Source organism: Anas acuta, chromosome 6, assembly GCF_963932015.1.
Source record: "Anas acuta chromosome 6, bAnaAcu1.1, whole genome shotgun sequence".
Lineage (NCBI taxonomy): Eukaryota > Metazoa > Chordata > Aves > Anseriformes > Anatidae > Anas > Anas acuta.
Genome location: NC_088984.1, coordinates 23,783,347 through 23,797,819, shown reverse-complemented (window position 1 = coordinate 23,797,819; position 14,473 = coordinate 23,783,347). Strand labels below are relative to the sequence as shown.

General features: G+C 39.4%; 1 protein-coding gene across 11 annotated transcripts in view; it reads left to right on the top strand.

Annotated features, from left to right (window-relative positions):
• The window catches only part of TTN (titin), a 243,116-nt gene extending 231,886 nt beyond the window's left edge, over positions 1-11,230 (top strand). For all 11 annotated transcript variants that reach the window (XM_068685816.1, XM_068685811.1, XM_068685812.1 and 8 more), the window contains 8 exons: positions 87-386; positions 640-1,215; positions 1,305-1,610; positions 1,701-2,294; positions 2,416-8,366; positions 8,452-8,605; positions 9,528-9,821; positions 9,954-11,230. In XM_068685816.1, coding sequence (XP_068541917.1) covers positions 87-386; positions 640-1,215; positions 1,305-1,610; positions 1,701-2,294; positions 2,416-8,366; positions 8,452-8,605; positions 9,528-9,821; positions 9,954-10,252 — 8,474 coding nt within the window. In that variant the 3' untranslated portion in view covers positions 10,253-11,230. The remainder of the gene's footprint in view (positions 1-86; positions 387-639; positions 1,216-1,304; positions 1,611-1,700; positions 2,295-2,415; positions 8,367-8,451; positions 8,606-9,527; positions 9,822-9,953) is intronic.
• The last annotated feature ends 3,243 nt before the right edge of the window (positions 11,231-14,473 follow it).

Below are 14,473 nucleotides of genomic sequence, written 5' to 3'. Positions count from 1 at the left end.
TTTGCATTAACAATTAATTGCTTGTGTATAGCAATTTAGTGACATTCAAAAAGGAATTTAACTTCTGTATATACTGCAATTTTCAGATAAACCAAGCCAACCTGGAGAAATTGAGATCACTTCTATATTTAAAGACAGCATTACATTAGAATGGGAACGACCTGAAAGTGATGGTGGCAAAGAAATCCTTGGCTATTGGGTTGAGTATCGACAGTCCGGAGAAAGCACCTGGAAAAAATGCAATAAAGAACGGATCAAGGACAGACAGTTTACAGTAGGAGGTCTACTAGAGGCCACAGAATATGAATTCCGTGTTTTTGCAGAAAACCAGACTGGGCTCAGTAGACCTCGAAGAACTGCTATGGCCGTGAAAACTAAACTAACATGTAAGCAAAAAAAAAAAAAAAAAAAATAAAAAGTAATATTTACTGTGATATTGCCATGTTATGTTTCATAAACCATGGTGCTGCATTTAATATGCTGTTTGCTTTACATGTTATTTGCCAACATGACTGTCCTACAGCACAGCCCAGTCATTCAGATATAAGAGGCACAGTTTTAAATAAAGGTTAAATTCCAGTACCATAGTAATAGAGGAACATTTCATCTTCATTATTTTTTTACTTTTCTTTCTTTTAGCTGGAGAAGCACCTGCCATAAGAAAAGAAATGCAGGATGTTACGACTAAACTGGGTGAAGCAGCTCAACTGACATGCCAGATTGTTGGGAGACCTCTTCCTGATATTAAATGGTATCGCTTTGGCAAAGAGCTGCTGCAAAGCCGAAAATATAAAATGTCATCTGATGGACGCAACCATACGCTAACAGTAATAACAGATGAACAAGAGGATGAAGGTCTCTACACTTGTATGGCTACCAATGATGTCGGAGAAATTGAAACTAGTGGCAAGCTATTATTGCAGGCTCCTCCTCAGTTCCACCCGGGCTTTCCATTGAAAGAGAAATACTATGCAGGTGCAGGTGGCACCCTCCGCCTTCACGTTGTGTATATTGGCCGACCAGTACCAGCAATAACTTGGTTCCATGGCAACAAACCTCTGAGAGGATCAGAAACAGTTACTATTGAGAACACAGAACATTATACTCATCTTGCTATTAAGAATGTTCAACACAAGACTCATGCTGGGAAGTACAAAGTGCAACTCAGTAACACGTTTGGAACAGTTGATACTGTACTTAATGTGGAAATACAAGGTAATTTTATGTTCAGTATTTTTCTGGAATATTTTATGAAATATTAACTGGCAAAAGAACTGAAAATATGCTGCTTTTTTCTTTTACAGATAAGCCAGATAAACCAGTAGGACCTATCGTTATAGAGTCTATACTGAAGAACTCTGTGGTGATTAGCTGGCAACCACCAGAGGATGATGGAGGTGCTATGATAACAAACTACATCATAGAGAAACGTGAAGCCAAGGAAGGAACTGAATGGCAACTTGTTTCTTCAAGCATTTCAGGCACAACCTGTAGAATTGTTAACCTAACTGAAAATGCAGGCTATTATTTCCGTGTTTCTGCTCAGAATACATACGGCATTAGTGAAGCACTGGAGGTCTCATCAGTTGTTGTTATGAAGCCTCCATTTGGTAAGTAAACACCAAAATATCCAGTTGTGTATGTCCCTATAATTACTAAGGCAAGCTCACTTAATCTTTGAATTGTTTTATTCTTTATAGAAAAACCAGGACAACCCGGTCAGCCAGTAGCAAGTGCTGTCACAAAGGATTCTTGTGTTGTCTCATGGAAGCCACCTGCAAGTGATGGAGGGGCAAAGATTAGAACTTACTATCTCGAGAAGCGTGAGAAAAAACAAAACAAGTGGATTTCTGTCACAACAGATGAAATTCGTGAAACTGTCTATTCTGTGAAAGATCTTATTGAAGGTCTTGAGTATGAGTTCCGTGTAAAATGTGAAAATCTAGGTGGTGAAAGTGAGTGGAGTGAGGTATCACAACCAGTCATTCCAAAATCTGATGTACCAATTCAAGCACCACATTTCAAAGAAGAACTAAGAAATCTGAATGTGAAATTTCAAGCTAATGCCACGTTTGTCTGCAAAGTCACTGGTCATCCTAAACCAATTGTCAAGTGGTACAGACAGGGCAAGGAAATCATGCCAGATGGTGAAAAGATCAAAATACAGGAATTCAAGGGTGGATATTACCAGCTGGTCATAACAAATGTAACGGATGATGATGCCACAGTATATCAAGTTAGAGCTACCAACCAAGGAGGATCTGTGTCTGGCACTGCCTCTTTAGATGTTGAAGGTAATGAAGGATCTTGATTCCCAAGATAAATTATTTTTAAGTTTTGAATATTTAGATTATTGGTGCTCTTTTCAGGTGTTTTTGCTCAAGTGTTGTTTTTTCCTTCCTCTTTCCTTTCCAGTTCCTGCAAAGATTCACTTGCCCAAGAACCTGGAAGGCATGGGAGCTGTTCATGCCCTCCGAGGAGAAATAGTGAGCATCAAGATTCCATTCAGTGGCAAGCCACACCCCGTGATCACATGGCAGAAGGGACAAGATCTCATTGACACTAATGGACATTACCAAGTTATTGTTACACGATCATTCACATCTCTTGTTTTCCCAAATGGTGTTGACAGAAAAGATGCAGGGTTTTACATTGTTTGTGCCAAAAACAGATTTGGAATTGATCAAAAAACAGTTGAATTAGATGTGGCTGATGTGCCTGACCCACCTAGAGGTCTGAAGGTAACTGACATCTCAAGGGATTCAGTTAACTTAACCTGGAATGAACCAGCTACAGATGGAGGAAGCAGAATCATAAACTACATTATTGAGAAACGTGCTACAACAGCAGAGAGATGGATTCGTGTTGCACAAGCTCGTGATACACGATACACAGTGGTGAACCTGTTTGGCAAGACCACCTACCAGTTCCGTGTAATTGCAGAAAACAAGTTTGGCCAAAGCCAGCCCTCTGAACCTACTGAACCAATTATAACAAAGGAAGATAAGACCAGAATAATGAACTATGATGAAGAAGTTGATGAAACCAGAGAAGTCACCACAGTTAAAGCAGCTCACTATTCTACAAAGGAACTCTATGACAAATACATGATTGCAGAAGAGCTTGGACGTGGGCAGTTTGGCATTACACACCGCTGTGTTGAGGCAGTTTCAAAAAAGACTTACCTGGCTAAGTTTGTCAAAGTAAAAGGTGCTGACCAAGTTTTGGTAAAGAAAGAAATTTCCATTCTAAACATTTCTAGGCACCGAAATATCCTATATCTTCATGAATCATTTGAGAGCCTGGAAGAATTGGTCATGATCTTTGAATTTATTTCTGGAGTTGACATCTTTGAAAGAATCAGCACTGCCTCATTTGAACTGAATGAAAGAGAAATAGTGAGTTATGTACGGCAGGTCTGTGATGCACTAGAATTTTTACATCGCCACAGCATTGGACATTTTGATATCAGACCAGACAATATTATTTACTTCACAAGAAGAAGCTCAGTAATTAAAATTGTTGAATTTGGTCAAGCCAGACAATTGAAGCCTGGAGACAGCTTTAGACTTCAGTTCACTTCTCCTGAATATTATGCACCTGAAGTACATCATCATGATTTGGTCAGCACAGCAACTGACATGTGGTCAGTTGGTGCTCTAACATATATACTTCTCAGTGGCATTAATCCTTTCATTGCTGAAACAAACCAACAAGTTATTGAAAATATTCTAAATGCTGAATACAGCTTTGATGATGAAGCATTCAAAGATATAAGCATTGAGGCCATGGACTTCATTGATCGCCTACTAGTAAAGGAAAGAAAAGCTCGGATGACAGCTGCTGAAGCACTTAACCATGTGTGGCTAAAACAGCAAACAGAAAAGACCAGTACTAAAGCCATCAAGACCTTAAGACACAGGCGTTACTACCAAACTCTAGTAAAGAAGGAGTGGAACACAGTTGTGTCAGTAGCCCGCATTTCCTGTGGAGGTGCAATTAGATCTCAGAAAGGTGTAACAGTGGCTAAAGTTAAAGTTGCGCCAATAGACATTGGTCCTATTGCTGGGCAGATAAACCATAATGTTGCAGAAGAAGGAGGGCATGCCAAATATGTATGTAGGATTGAAAACTATGATCAGTCCACACAAGTCACCTGGTACTTTGGTATGAGGCAATTAGAAAGCAATGAGAAATATGAAATCAAATATGAAGAAGGTGTGGCAACCATGTATGTCAAAGATGTTTCTAAATCAGATGATGGGACCTACAGATGCAAGGTTGTAAATGACTATGGTGAAGACAGCTCTTATGCAGAACTTTTTGTTAAAGGTGTGAGAGAAATTTCTGAGCACTACAGATGTAGAACTATTAGGAAAGTGAAACGCCGGGTTGATACAATGAGACTACTAGAGCGTCCACCAGAATTTACTCTGCCTTTGTATAATCGCACCGCATACATTGGAGAAAATGTCAGGTTTGGTGTAACTATAACAGTCCATCCAGAACCTCGTGTAACATGGTTCAAATCAGGCCAGAAAATCAAACCTGGTGATGATGATAAGAAGTATACTTTTGAATCAGACAAGGGTCTTTACCAACTTGTCATCAATAAAGTCACTGAAGAGGATGATGCTGAATATAGTATTGTGGCACGCAATAAATATGGGGAAGACAGCTGCAAAGCTAAGCTGACTGTAATTCCACATCCACCTCCAGCAGATGCTACACTAAGGCCGATGTTTAAAAGACTGCTGGCAAATGCTGAATGTCAAGAAGGCCAAAATGTCAGTTTTGAGATCAGGGTATCTGGTGTACCAAAACCAACACTGACATGGGAAAAAGATGGTCAACCTCTATCCTTTGGCCCTAACTTCGATATAATTCATGAAGGTTTAGATTACTATGCTTTGCATATCAGAGATACTTTACCAGAAGACAGCGGTTATTACAGAGTTACTGCTACAAACAGTGCTGGATCTACAAGCTGTCAAGCTTATCTAAAAGTTGAACGCTTGAAATATGTCAAACGTGAGTACAAGACTGAAGAAGAGCGGGAGAAGCATGTACAGAGGCAAATTGACAAAACCTTAAGAATGGCAGAAATCCTTTCTGGGGTTGAACCTGTTCCATTGACACAAACAGCACAAGAGGCTCTCAGAGAAGCTGCTATCTTATACAAACCAGCTGTCAGCACTAAGACTGTCAAAGGTGAATATGAAATTAAGAAAGAGGAGAAGAAGGAAGAAAGAAAGCTTCGTATGCCATACGAGGTCCCAGAGCCTCGCAAACATGTGCGCACTACTATTGAAGAAGATCAGAACATTAAACACTTTGTGCCTCTGTCAGATATGAAGTGGTACAAGAGGCTGCGAGACCAGTATGAAATGCCAGGAAAACTTGAGAGAACTGTTCAGAAACGCCAGAAACGCATACGTCTTTCCAGGTGGGAACAGTTCTACGTGATGCCACTGCCACGCATTTCTGATCAGTATAAACCTAAATGGCGCATACCAAAGCTAACACAAGATGATCTTGAAACTGTGAGACCAGCACGTAGGCGTACCCCATCTCCAGATTATGAATTTTACTATAGACCAAGGAGGCGATCACTTGGTGACTTGTCTGATGAGGAATTACTCCTGCCAATTGATGACTATTTAGCCATGAAGAGAACTGAAGAGGAAAGACTGCGCCTTGAAGAAGAGCTTGAGTTAGGCTTTTCTGCTTCCCCACCAAGTAGGAGCCCCCCACGCTTTGAATTGTCTGCACTTCGGTATTCTACTGCGGGAGCACAGGTCAGTTCAGAGGAAGAAAGAAAAAGAGAGATGAGGTACTCAAGCTATCACATTCCAATTAAAGCTGAAACCAGTGCAAGCTATGCAGAGCTTCGTCAGCGGCATGACAGGGCTGCCTACAGACCACCAAAACAAAAACAAAGAATAATGGATGAAAGAGAGGATGAAGAACTGCTTCGTCCAGTTGGCACTGCTCAACGACTATCTGAGTACAAGAGTGAGTTGCAATATATGGCAGAAGAGGAAAAGAGCAGACTTAGGAGAAGGAGGGAAAGAGAAATAACTGAGATCACATCAGAAGAAGAAGAAGAAATAGAAATGGTGCAACATGTTCACAGGGAATTTTCACCTCCCTCTAGATTACTACGACGAAGAAGATCTCTTTCTCCAACTTACATTGAGTTGATGCGCCCTGTATCTGAATTAATTAGACCCCGCTCACGGCCTCCTGAAGAAAGTGAGAGAAGATCCCCAACACCAGAGAGAACTCGACCTCGCTCACCTAGCCCAGTTTCTAGTGAAAGATCACTCTCTCGGTTTGAGAGGATGGCAAGATTTGATATATTTTCTCGATATGAGTCCATGAAATCTGCTTTGAAAACTCAGAAAACTATGGAAAGGAAATATGAAGTTCTAACTCAACAGCCTTTCACACTTGACCATGCTCCCCGCATCACCCTGAGAATGCGCTCACATCGGGTACCATGTGGCCATAATACCCGGTTCATTCTGAATGTCCAGTCAAAACCAACTGCTGAAGTGAAGTGGTACCACAATGGTATTGAGCTGCAAGAGAGCAGCAAGATACATTTCACTAATACCAGTGGGGTATTAACTCTGGAGATTCTTGACTGCCATATTGACGATAGTGGAACATACCGGGCTGTATGCACAAACTACAAAGGAGAATGTTCTGATTATGCAACATTAGATGTTACTGGAGGAGACTACACTACATACTCTTCCCAGCGGAGAGATGAAGAAGTACCAAGATCAATTTTACCTGACCTGACAAAAACAGAGGCATATGCAGTCTCCTCATTCAAGAAAGCATCTGCTACAGAAGCAAGTTCTTCAGTAAGAGAGGTCAAATCAGAGATATCAGCAACAAGAGAATCACTTTCATCATATGAACACTATGCTTCTTCTGAAGAAAAAATCACTGCAGCAGAAGAAAAATCACTGGAAGAAAGGACTGTACACAAAGCATTTAAAAGCACTCTGCCAGCAACAATCCTTACAAAACCACGATCAATCACAGTTTCTGAAGGGGAGACTGCAAGATTTTCCTGTGACGTTGATGGTGAACCAGCACCAACAATAACATGGTTACGTGCAGGTCAACCTATTGTTTCTTCAAGGCGCTTCCAAGTAACACGCACACAGTACAAGTCTACTTTTGAAATTTCCTCGGTCCAGATGTCAGATGAGGGGAGTTACACTGTTGTGGTGGAAAACTCAGAAGGAAGACAGGAAGCACACTTTACTTTGACCATTCAAAGAGCAAAAGTTCCTGAAAAAACAATTACATCACCTCCAAGAATCAAATCTCCTGAGCCCCGTGTAAAGTCTCCGGAACCAGTTAAGTCTCCAAAACGAGTGAAATCTCCCGAACCCATCAGTAGCCCTCCAAAAGCAAAGTCACCACCTGCAGACAAAACAGTACCAACAGAGAAAGTACAATTACCAACTGCTTCTCCTCCAAAGATAAAACAGCAGCTGAAAGCAGAAACTCTTGGAGATAAGGTAAAGTTATCCTGTGCAGTTGAAAGCAGTGTTTTAACTGTGAGAGAAGTGGCTTGGTATAAGGATGGCAAAAAACTGAAAGAAGACCATCATTTCAAGTTTCATTACGCAGCAGATGGCACCTATGAGCTCAAAATCCATGACCTCATGGAATCTGATAAAGGAGAATACACCTGTGAAATTACTGGGGAAGGAGGCGTTTCAAAAACTAACTTCCAGTTTACTGGACAAGTATTTAAAAATATCCATTCCCAGATAAGAGGGGTATCATCTGAAACTCGTAAATCAGTTCAGAAAGAAGATGAAGTACTTACAGTTTCTACCCAGAAGAAATCATCAGTGGCAACTGAAGAAAAAGCAGCAGTTCAAGAAGTCATTAAAAAGTCAATTGTTACTGAAGATGTCAAAGAATTGAAAGCAGAAATTAGAGCTTCTTCAACTCAAATGACAGTGTCTGAAGGACAAAAAGTGACTTTGAAAGCCAGCATTCCTGGTGCCTGTGAAGTAAAATGGGTGCTGAATGGAATGGAGCTAAGAAATTCAGATGATTACAGATACGGCGTTTCTGGAAGTGATCACACACTAACTATCAAGAAGGCTAGCAATAAAGACGAAGGTATACTCACCTGTGAAGGTAAAACTGACGAGGGAATTATTAAATGCCAGTATGTTCTTACCTTTTCTAAAGAGCGCTCAAATGAACCAGCATTTATCATGCAACCTAAGTCTCAAAATGTCAATGAAGGACAAGATGTATTGTTCACCTGTGAAGTTTCTGGGGATCCTTCTCCTGAAATTGAGTGGTTTAAGAATAATCAACCTGTAAGTATTTGCTTAAGGTATTTACTTGAAAAATTAGAATTCTTCATAAATCTGATCTTAATGAGACATTTTTTTCCCTCCTCAGATTGCTGTTTCATCACACATCAGAGTAACTCGCTCTAAAAACATATATTCTCTTCAGATTCAAAATGCTGCAGTGAGTGACACTGGAAAATACACAGTCAAAGCTAAAAATTACCACGGGCAGTGCTCTGCTACAGCATCTTTGACTGTACTCCGTAAGTTTGTTCTCTGGGTCTTGTGTTCAGACTAATCAGGACTTTTTGCTGTGGTGCATCTACTAAAACAATTTTTGATTAAAAAAAACTCCGATAAAGTTGATACAGGTAGTTTAACAAGTTTCTATTTATTTTATATATTTATATGTCTACAAAACTAAAACAGCATTAGAAATCTTCCCACAGAGCACACAGATGCTCCATTACATCAATAGGTGAGTGTTAACAGAAAGCTGTGAACATTCCTTCTAGGAATTACCCTGTTACTAAGACCTTGGTCTGGCAAGTACTCTTTTCTCAATTGCTAACCAGAATCTGTTTTGATAAAGTAATTCTGCATTTAAAAACTGTTACAGTAACTTATCCATAATTGAACATGGTTTAGGATTTTACTGGCTGTACAGGGACATCTCCATTCCAACAGGTTACTATAGTTTGCTTGGATGAATGTGCTTGTGCTTAAAGGAAAGCTGCAGTGACCGATCTCTTCTGCTTTCTTTGATAGTTACAAAACAGTGCAGTGAAGTATAGAACTCACAATACCATACTTGTGAGAACTTGAAAATGTTTCACAACTTCTACAAATATGAACTGAACACACAATTTCTCAATGTCAAATTCTAATAATAGCTCTAATAGGAAATGCTATATGATGACCTATTTCTTCTTAAGTATGTTTTTCCTTCAAGCTCATACATACTAGTAACAGTTCTGTTTCCTACTTGTTTCATTTACAAATTAGCGTTTGTAACTTGGACATCTTGAATCAAATGATTGTAAAGCATTTTACTCTCCACTGCAGTTTTCTATTGAAAGCAAACAATGCACTTTTCATTTCTCTGAAATTAACCATATAGACTGCATGACTTCTTTAGTTAATGCGATGTTATTGGTTTTTCTTCTATGTTTGCGATGCTCCCAGCTCTAATTGAAGAACCTCCAAAAGAGGTAGTATTGAAGACAAGTGGCGACGCAAGCATGCACGAAAGTTTTTCTTCTCAGTCCTTTCAAATGGCTTCTTCTAAACAAGAGGCTTCATTCAGCAGTTTCAGCAGTAGCAGCATGACTGAAATGAAATTTGCGAGCATGTCTGCCAAAAGCATGTCCTCCATGAAAGAATCCTTTGTAGAGATGAGCTCCAGCAGTATTATGGGGAAATCTAGTGTGGCTCAACTGGAAAGTTCAACTAGTAAGATGCTTAAATCAGGTCTGAGAGGTGAGCAATACAATTATTGGTAGAGTTAGTGCTTTGAATATCCTGAAGTAGTCCTTAGAGTAAACCTGCTACATGTCAAAAGGGCTTAGTAGAAACAGACTAACTTGATATTTCTTCTCCTGTTTTGTAAAGGAATACCACCCAAAATTGAAGCTCTCCCATCTGATATCAGTATTGATGAAGGAAAAGTTCTCACAGTATCTTGTGCCTTTTCGGGTGAACCTGCTCCTGAAATAACATGGTACTGCAGAGGGAGAAAAATTACCAGTCAGGACCAGCAAGGCAGATTCCACATTGAAACCAGCGAAGATCTAACCACCTTGATCATCATGGACGTCCAGAAGAATGATGGTGGACTTTATACCTTAAATTTAGGAAATGAATTTGGTACCGATTCTGCCACTGTGAATATTAATATTCGATCAATTTAGAGAGCTTGATCTGTATTATTTACACTTGTCTTTTTACAAGTGATTAATATATGGACTGAAATACCTAATCTGTAAATATTAAAAAAAAAAAATATTTTTGTACCTACCTGAATGAGACAAAGTCCAGAGCTATACATTATGACTTATAGTCATTATTGACCTAAGAATTTTAAACACTTTTTTTCACTGACATGTACATACTGTATATAGCCGAAGTTAACGGTTATGAAGTTTTGTACCATTTATTTTATGACATTTTGAAATGTAACTTTTGGAATTAACAGTTGGTAGGAGAAAGTTTCCTAGCAAACGACTACCCTGCTGAACATTTAACTAATTTTTGTGCCTCAACTCATTGTTGATGTCTAAGAATGCCTCAACAGGTAGAGAGGCTCCCTGTTGAAGATTATCTACACCTAAGAGATGATACTGTGCATTGTATTTCATATGTGCACAAATATTTATGTTGAATCAGAAATGTAAGGCATTAGTGATGTTTGCAATTACCCTCCTGTAAGCATTGCTTTAATGTTTTACGTTTTATCTGATTATGTCATACTTTCCATGCCTGACTGACAATTTTTGGACAAAGTGCAAGCGGCCAACACTTTGTTCACCCACTGTTTGGGTACTGTTTCTGACACACTGACTGCCTGAATAGCTTTAAAAAGTAACATCACCTGGCCATCCCCTTAATCAACAAAGCTATTGAGGTACTCAAGTGCAGCAGCAGTACCAACACTCGGAGGTTCACAGGGTGCAGTGATTGTGTGGTAGTATTAGATACCTAGTAGTCACTTCCAGGCAACTAAGCAATGAGCCACAGTTTGAAAACAAACTGTTGTTACAACATCAAATACCGCCCTGCACTTCAATTTGCTTTAGTTCTCCTAATGTAGTAATAAATTTGTTAGTTGTTGAGCCTCCTTGAGATAGAATTGTTAATTTGAAATAAAGCATGCTATCTGCACCTTAAAATGTGTGATTCCTTGTTATTTATTTATTGTGCTCTGCTTTTATAGTTCATATACTATACTACAGAAAGAGAGTCATTGAAAGAAAAGTCTGGGTAGAACTGCGATTCCCTACTGTAAGCTGGGTAACTGTTGAAAATTTACCCATCTACCAGAAACACACTGGCCATCAGACTACTATAGAGGACTAACAAAAATAAATAAATAAATAAATAATTTTTCGTAGGTTCTTCACTAAGGATAAATTCTAGCAATTGCCTAAGCATTATGCTGTTTTTATGTCTCTGAGTGCATTTCCAGGCCTTCCACTATGCCCTGTATGGAAACATTAGTAATCTCTTTTCTTAATAGCTGGTCTCTGCTGGAAGCAGTTTAAAAACTGCCTCCAGGAAACCCAGCTATTGGCTCCTCTTTTTGCCAGCTGCAGCTAGTGTAGACTAGTTGACCATTGGCTAATTGCTTGGACCTAAAAGTTCTCACCTGCTGTGGGTCATTAAGGGTCTGTACCCTATCAGTTCTTCGCCCTTCAAATCAGCTGACGCACCCTATGGGGAGAAAAGCTTTTACATTCTGGGGCAGGGGGAGAAAATCACAAGTCCCATACAGGCAGGTCACAGTTTTGGTTATGGGAAAAGACTATCAAGTTCAAAAGAGCAATTCTGCTTCTACAATTCACTCTGATCAGCAGAAAGTGCTTGAGAGCAAAAACTCAGAGTGATGCAACACTGCTTCAGAGCCTGTAGAAGTCTCGTAAGTGGTGCAGAAGAGTTGTTTGGCAACACCGCATATTATGACTCCCAGCATACTACTGCTAAAAATAAAGATCCCAAGTTTGTCAAAAGCAGTAAACACAGGTCGTATGTTTAAAAGCTTATCCTAAAAAGACACACTAGAGAAACAGACCGATTCTTTTTTCTTTCCTATAAGCCTATATGCTATCAACCATTAGCTATCCAAATAATACATTTTTTTTTATGTATCATGTAACAGACAACAAATAACAGAAAACCTTAATTACTTCATCAAGCACCAATGTAAAGCAGTTTTAAACTTAGATGAGACAAACCCTGTATTGAGAACAAAGTAGCAAGCTGTTACTAAAGCCACCACCTCTCCTCCCTGATCCTTGCTACTCTACACTCTTACCAGGCAGGGCAGTTCCACCCCTAGGGCTAGGATGGGGGGGGGGGGGGAGGGCAGCATTCACCTGACATTTATCTTCCTTGATGTTAACGCATTTCAAATGGTCACCACAGAGAAGCTAGTAGGGTTATAAATCAATTCTGAAGAAAATTTTATAGTAATAGAATTTGAGAGGGCAATTTAAACATAAAGCTGCTTGTATTTAATAATTTTAAGGTACTTAAAAATAAATAAATAAAATCACTATTTGAAGCCACAGCTTAAGTTAAAATGCCCTCAAAACCATCTACTGCAGCACTCATACCACTGTAAATCTCCAAGAGCAAGAGAACATGTTTTAGCCAAAGTATGAAACGTTCCTAGATATGTTGTCAGAGCTGGGGACTTATACTGTGCAGTGTACAGTGAGAGGCTTAACCCCCCCAAGCCCCATGTTAATCAGCCTACCTAGGTTAACAGAAACACAAGATCTAGCACCATTCACCAGCTGGGAAAACAGACTTGCTTCTCAAGAGGGTATCGTAGCTTAATGCAATACAGCACTAACAGGGCTGAAATCGTCCATGGTGCAAGCTCGGCATCACGTGGATAGTGTTAAAGTCACAAAGCCAGAGACAAAGTGAGCTGCTCTCTGGCTAATAAATGGAGATGAAACAAGATCTAAAGTCAAAATACGGATTTCAGAAGCTAAGTTTTGTGTCAGGACAAGATCCAGACATTTTCAAGTTCAAGAAGCCATCTCATTCTAATTCCCTTACAGGTATTAAAAAATAATTTTCAAAACAACGCACAAAGATAACACAGGTACAGCCAACCAGCCTTGTTTCAGCAACTTGTATATACCTATATCTGACAACATTACCACTAGAAATGAACTAAGCCAGTAGTCTTAGCAGAAAGTAATAGTCACACACGCACACGAAAACAAACAAACAAACAAGAAAAAAAAAAAACACTCCAGACTTAAGCATGGATTCTATTCCACAAATGCTATTGAAAATTCAGTCTTCAATGTCCTCTACTGAATCTAGACACATTTCCATGATCAAATGGAAAACATTCTGGTGTGGCAGCATAAGCAAGTTTCTTGTCTGTAATGCTGCCTCAACTCTGCATGGTACTTAAACAAGCACACCTAACTTTAAGCTGATGAGTCACTCCTGTGCCTAAAAATAGGATTTAAAGCACTTACAGGATTTACTGGAGTACAATTTTAATAGATAATTCTACATGCCAACCTGCTGAGCCGTTGTTTTTTTACATGACTGCTAAATGAAAGCCAATGTAGAGGTGACATTGACAAAGTCACAACATAAAGCTTCATTCTTCTTCAGTTTCATAGAAGACATCCCAAAACAATTCTCAGACAAGAGATTAAGCAGTCTCTGAATAAAAATAAATACATAAAATGAAGCATGAACATTTGAAATTATTTGCCTACTCTATTCAGGTAGAATACTGGGATTTTTTTTCACTTTACAGGCTGACACTCTGTTTAAAGACAAAACCAATTGCACTACAGGACCAAGTTCACAAGAATATCCTAGCACTGATGTCTGAAGACATTTAGACAAAGAATGACATGTCACAATGATCGTGCATAGAAAAATGAGTCAGCCCCATGCAACAGCACCCTGCTTCTGCAACTGTCATCTAAACTTCGCAGAAAATGTCTAGGCAGCCAAGGTGAAGATAGATACAGAAATAGCCAAAGCAACATTTAGCTCAAGAGAATATGGAGGAAAGGATGTGACATTCTTAAATCCTGACTCACCCACCCCTGCTTTGAACTGAGAAGAATTACCTTTGGCATCCTTAATCAACACCCTTGGAGCCATGTATCTACCCTTTTCTTTAAACATAAAGTATTTGATTTACTTGTTTTTCAAACAGAGTCATAAAATACAGTTGTGCTCTTACCTTTAGCTCTCTCTCCCATATGAGTACTATTTAAGAACAGTCAGGATATGGCTACGAACGTACCTACAGTATCCTGTCCTGAAGTAAAAGACGGTACCAGACAGCAATGCAGGGAAATGGTGAGACTACTTTCTTATGGCACTCACTTGCCAAACAATATTCTGAATTGCTCATGCAGGCTTAA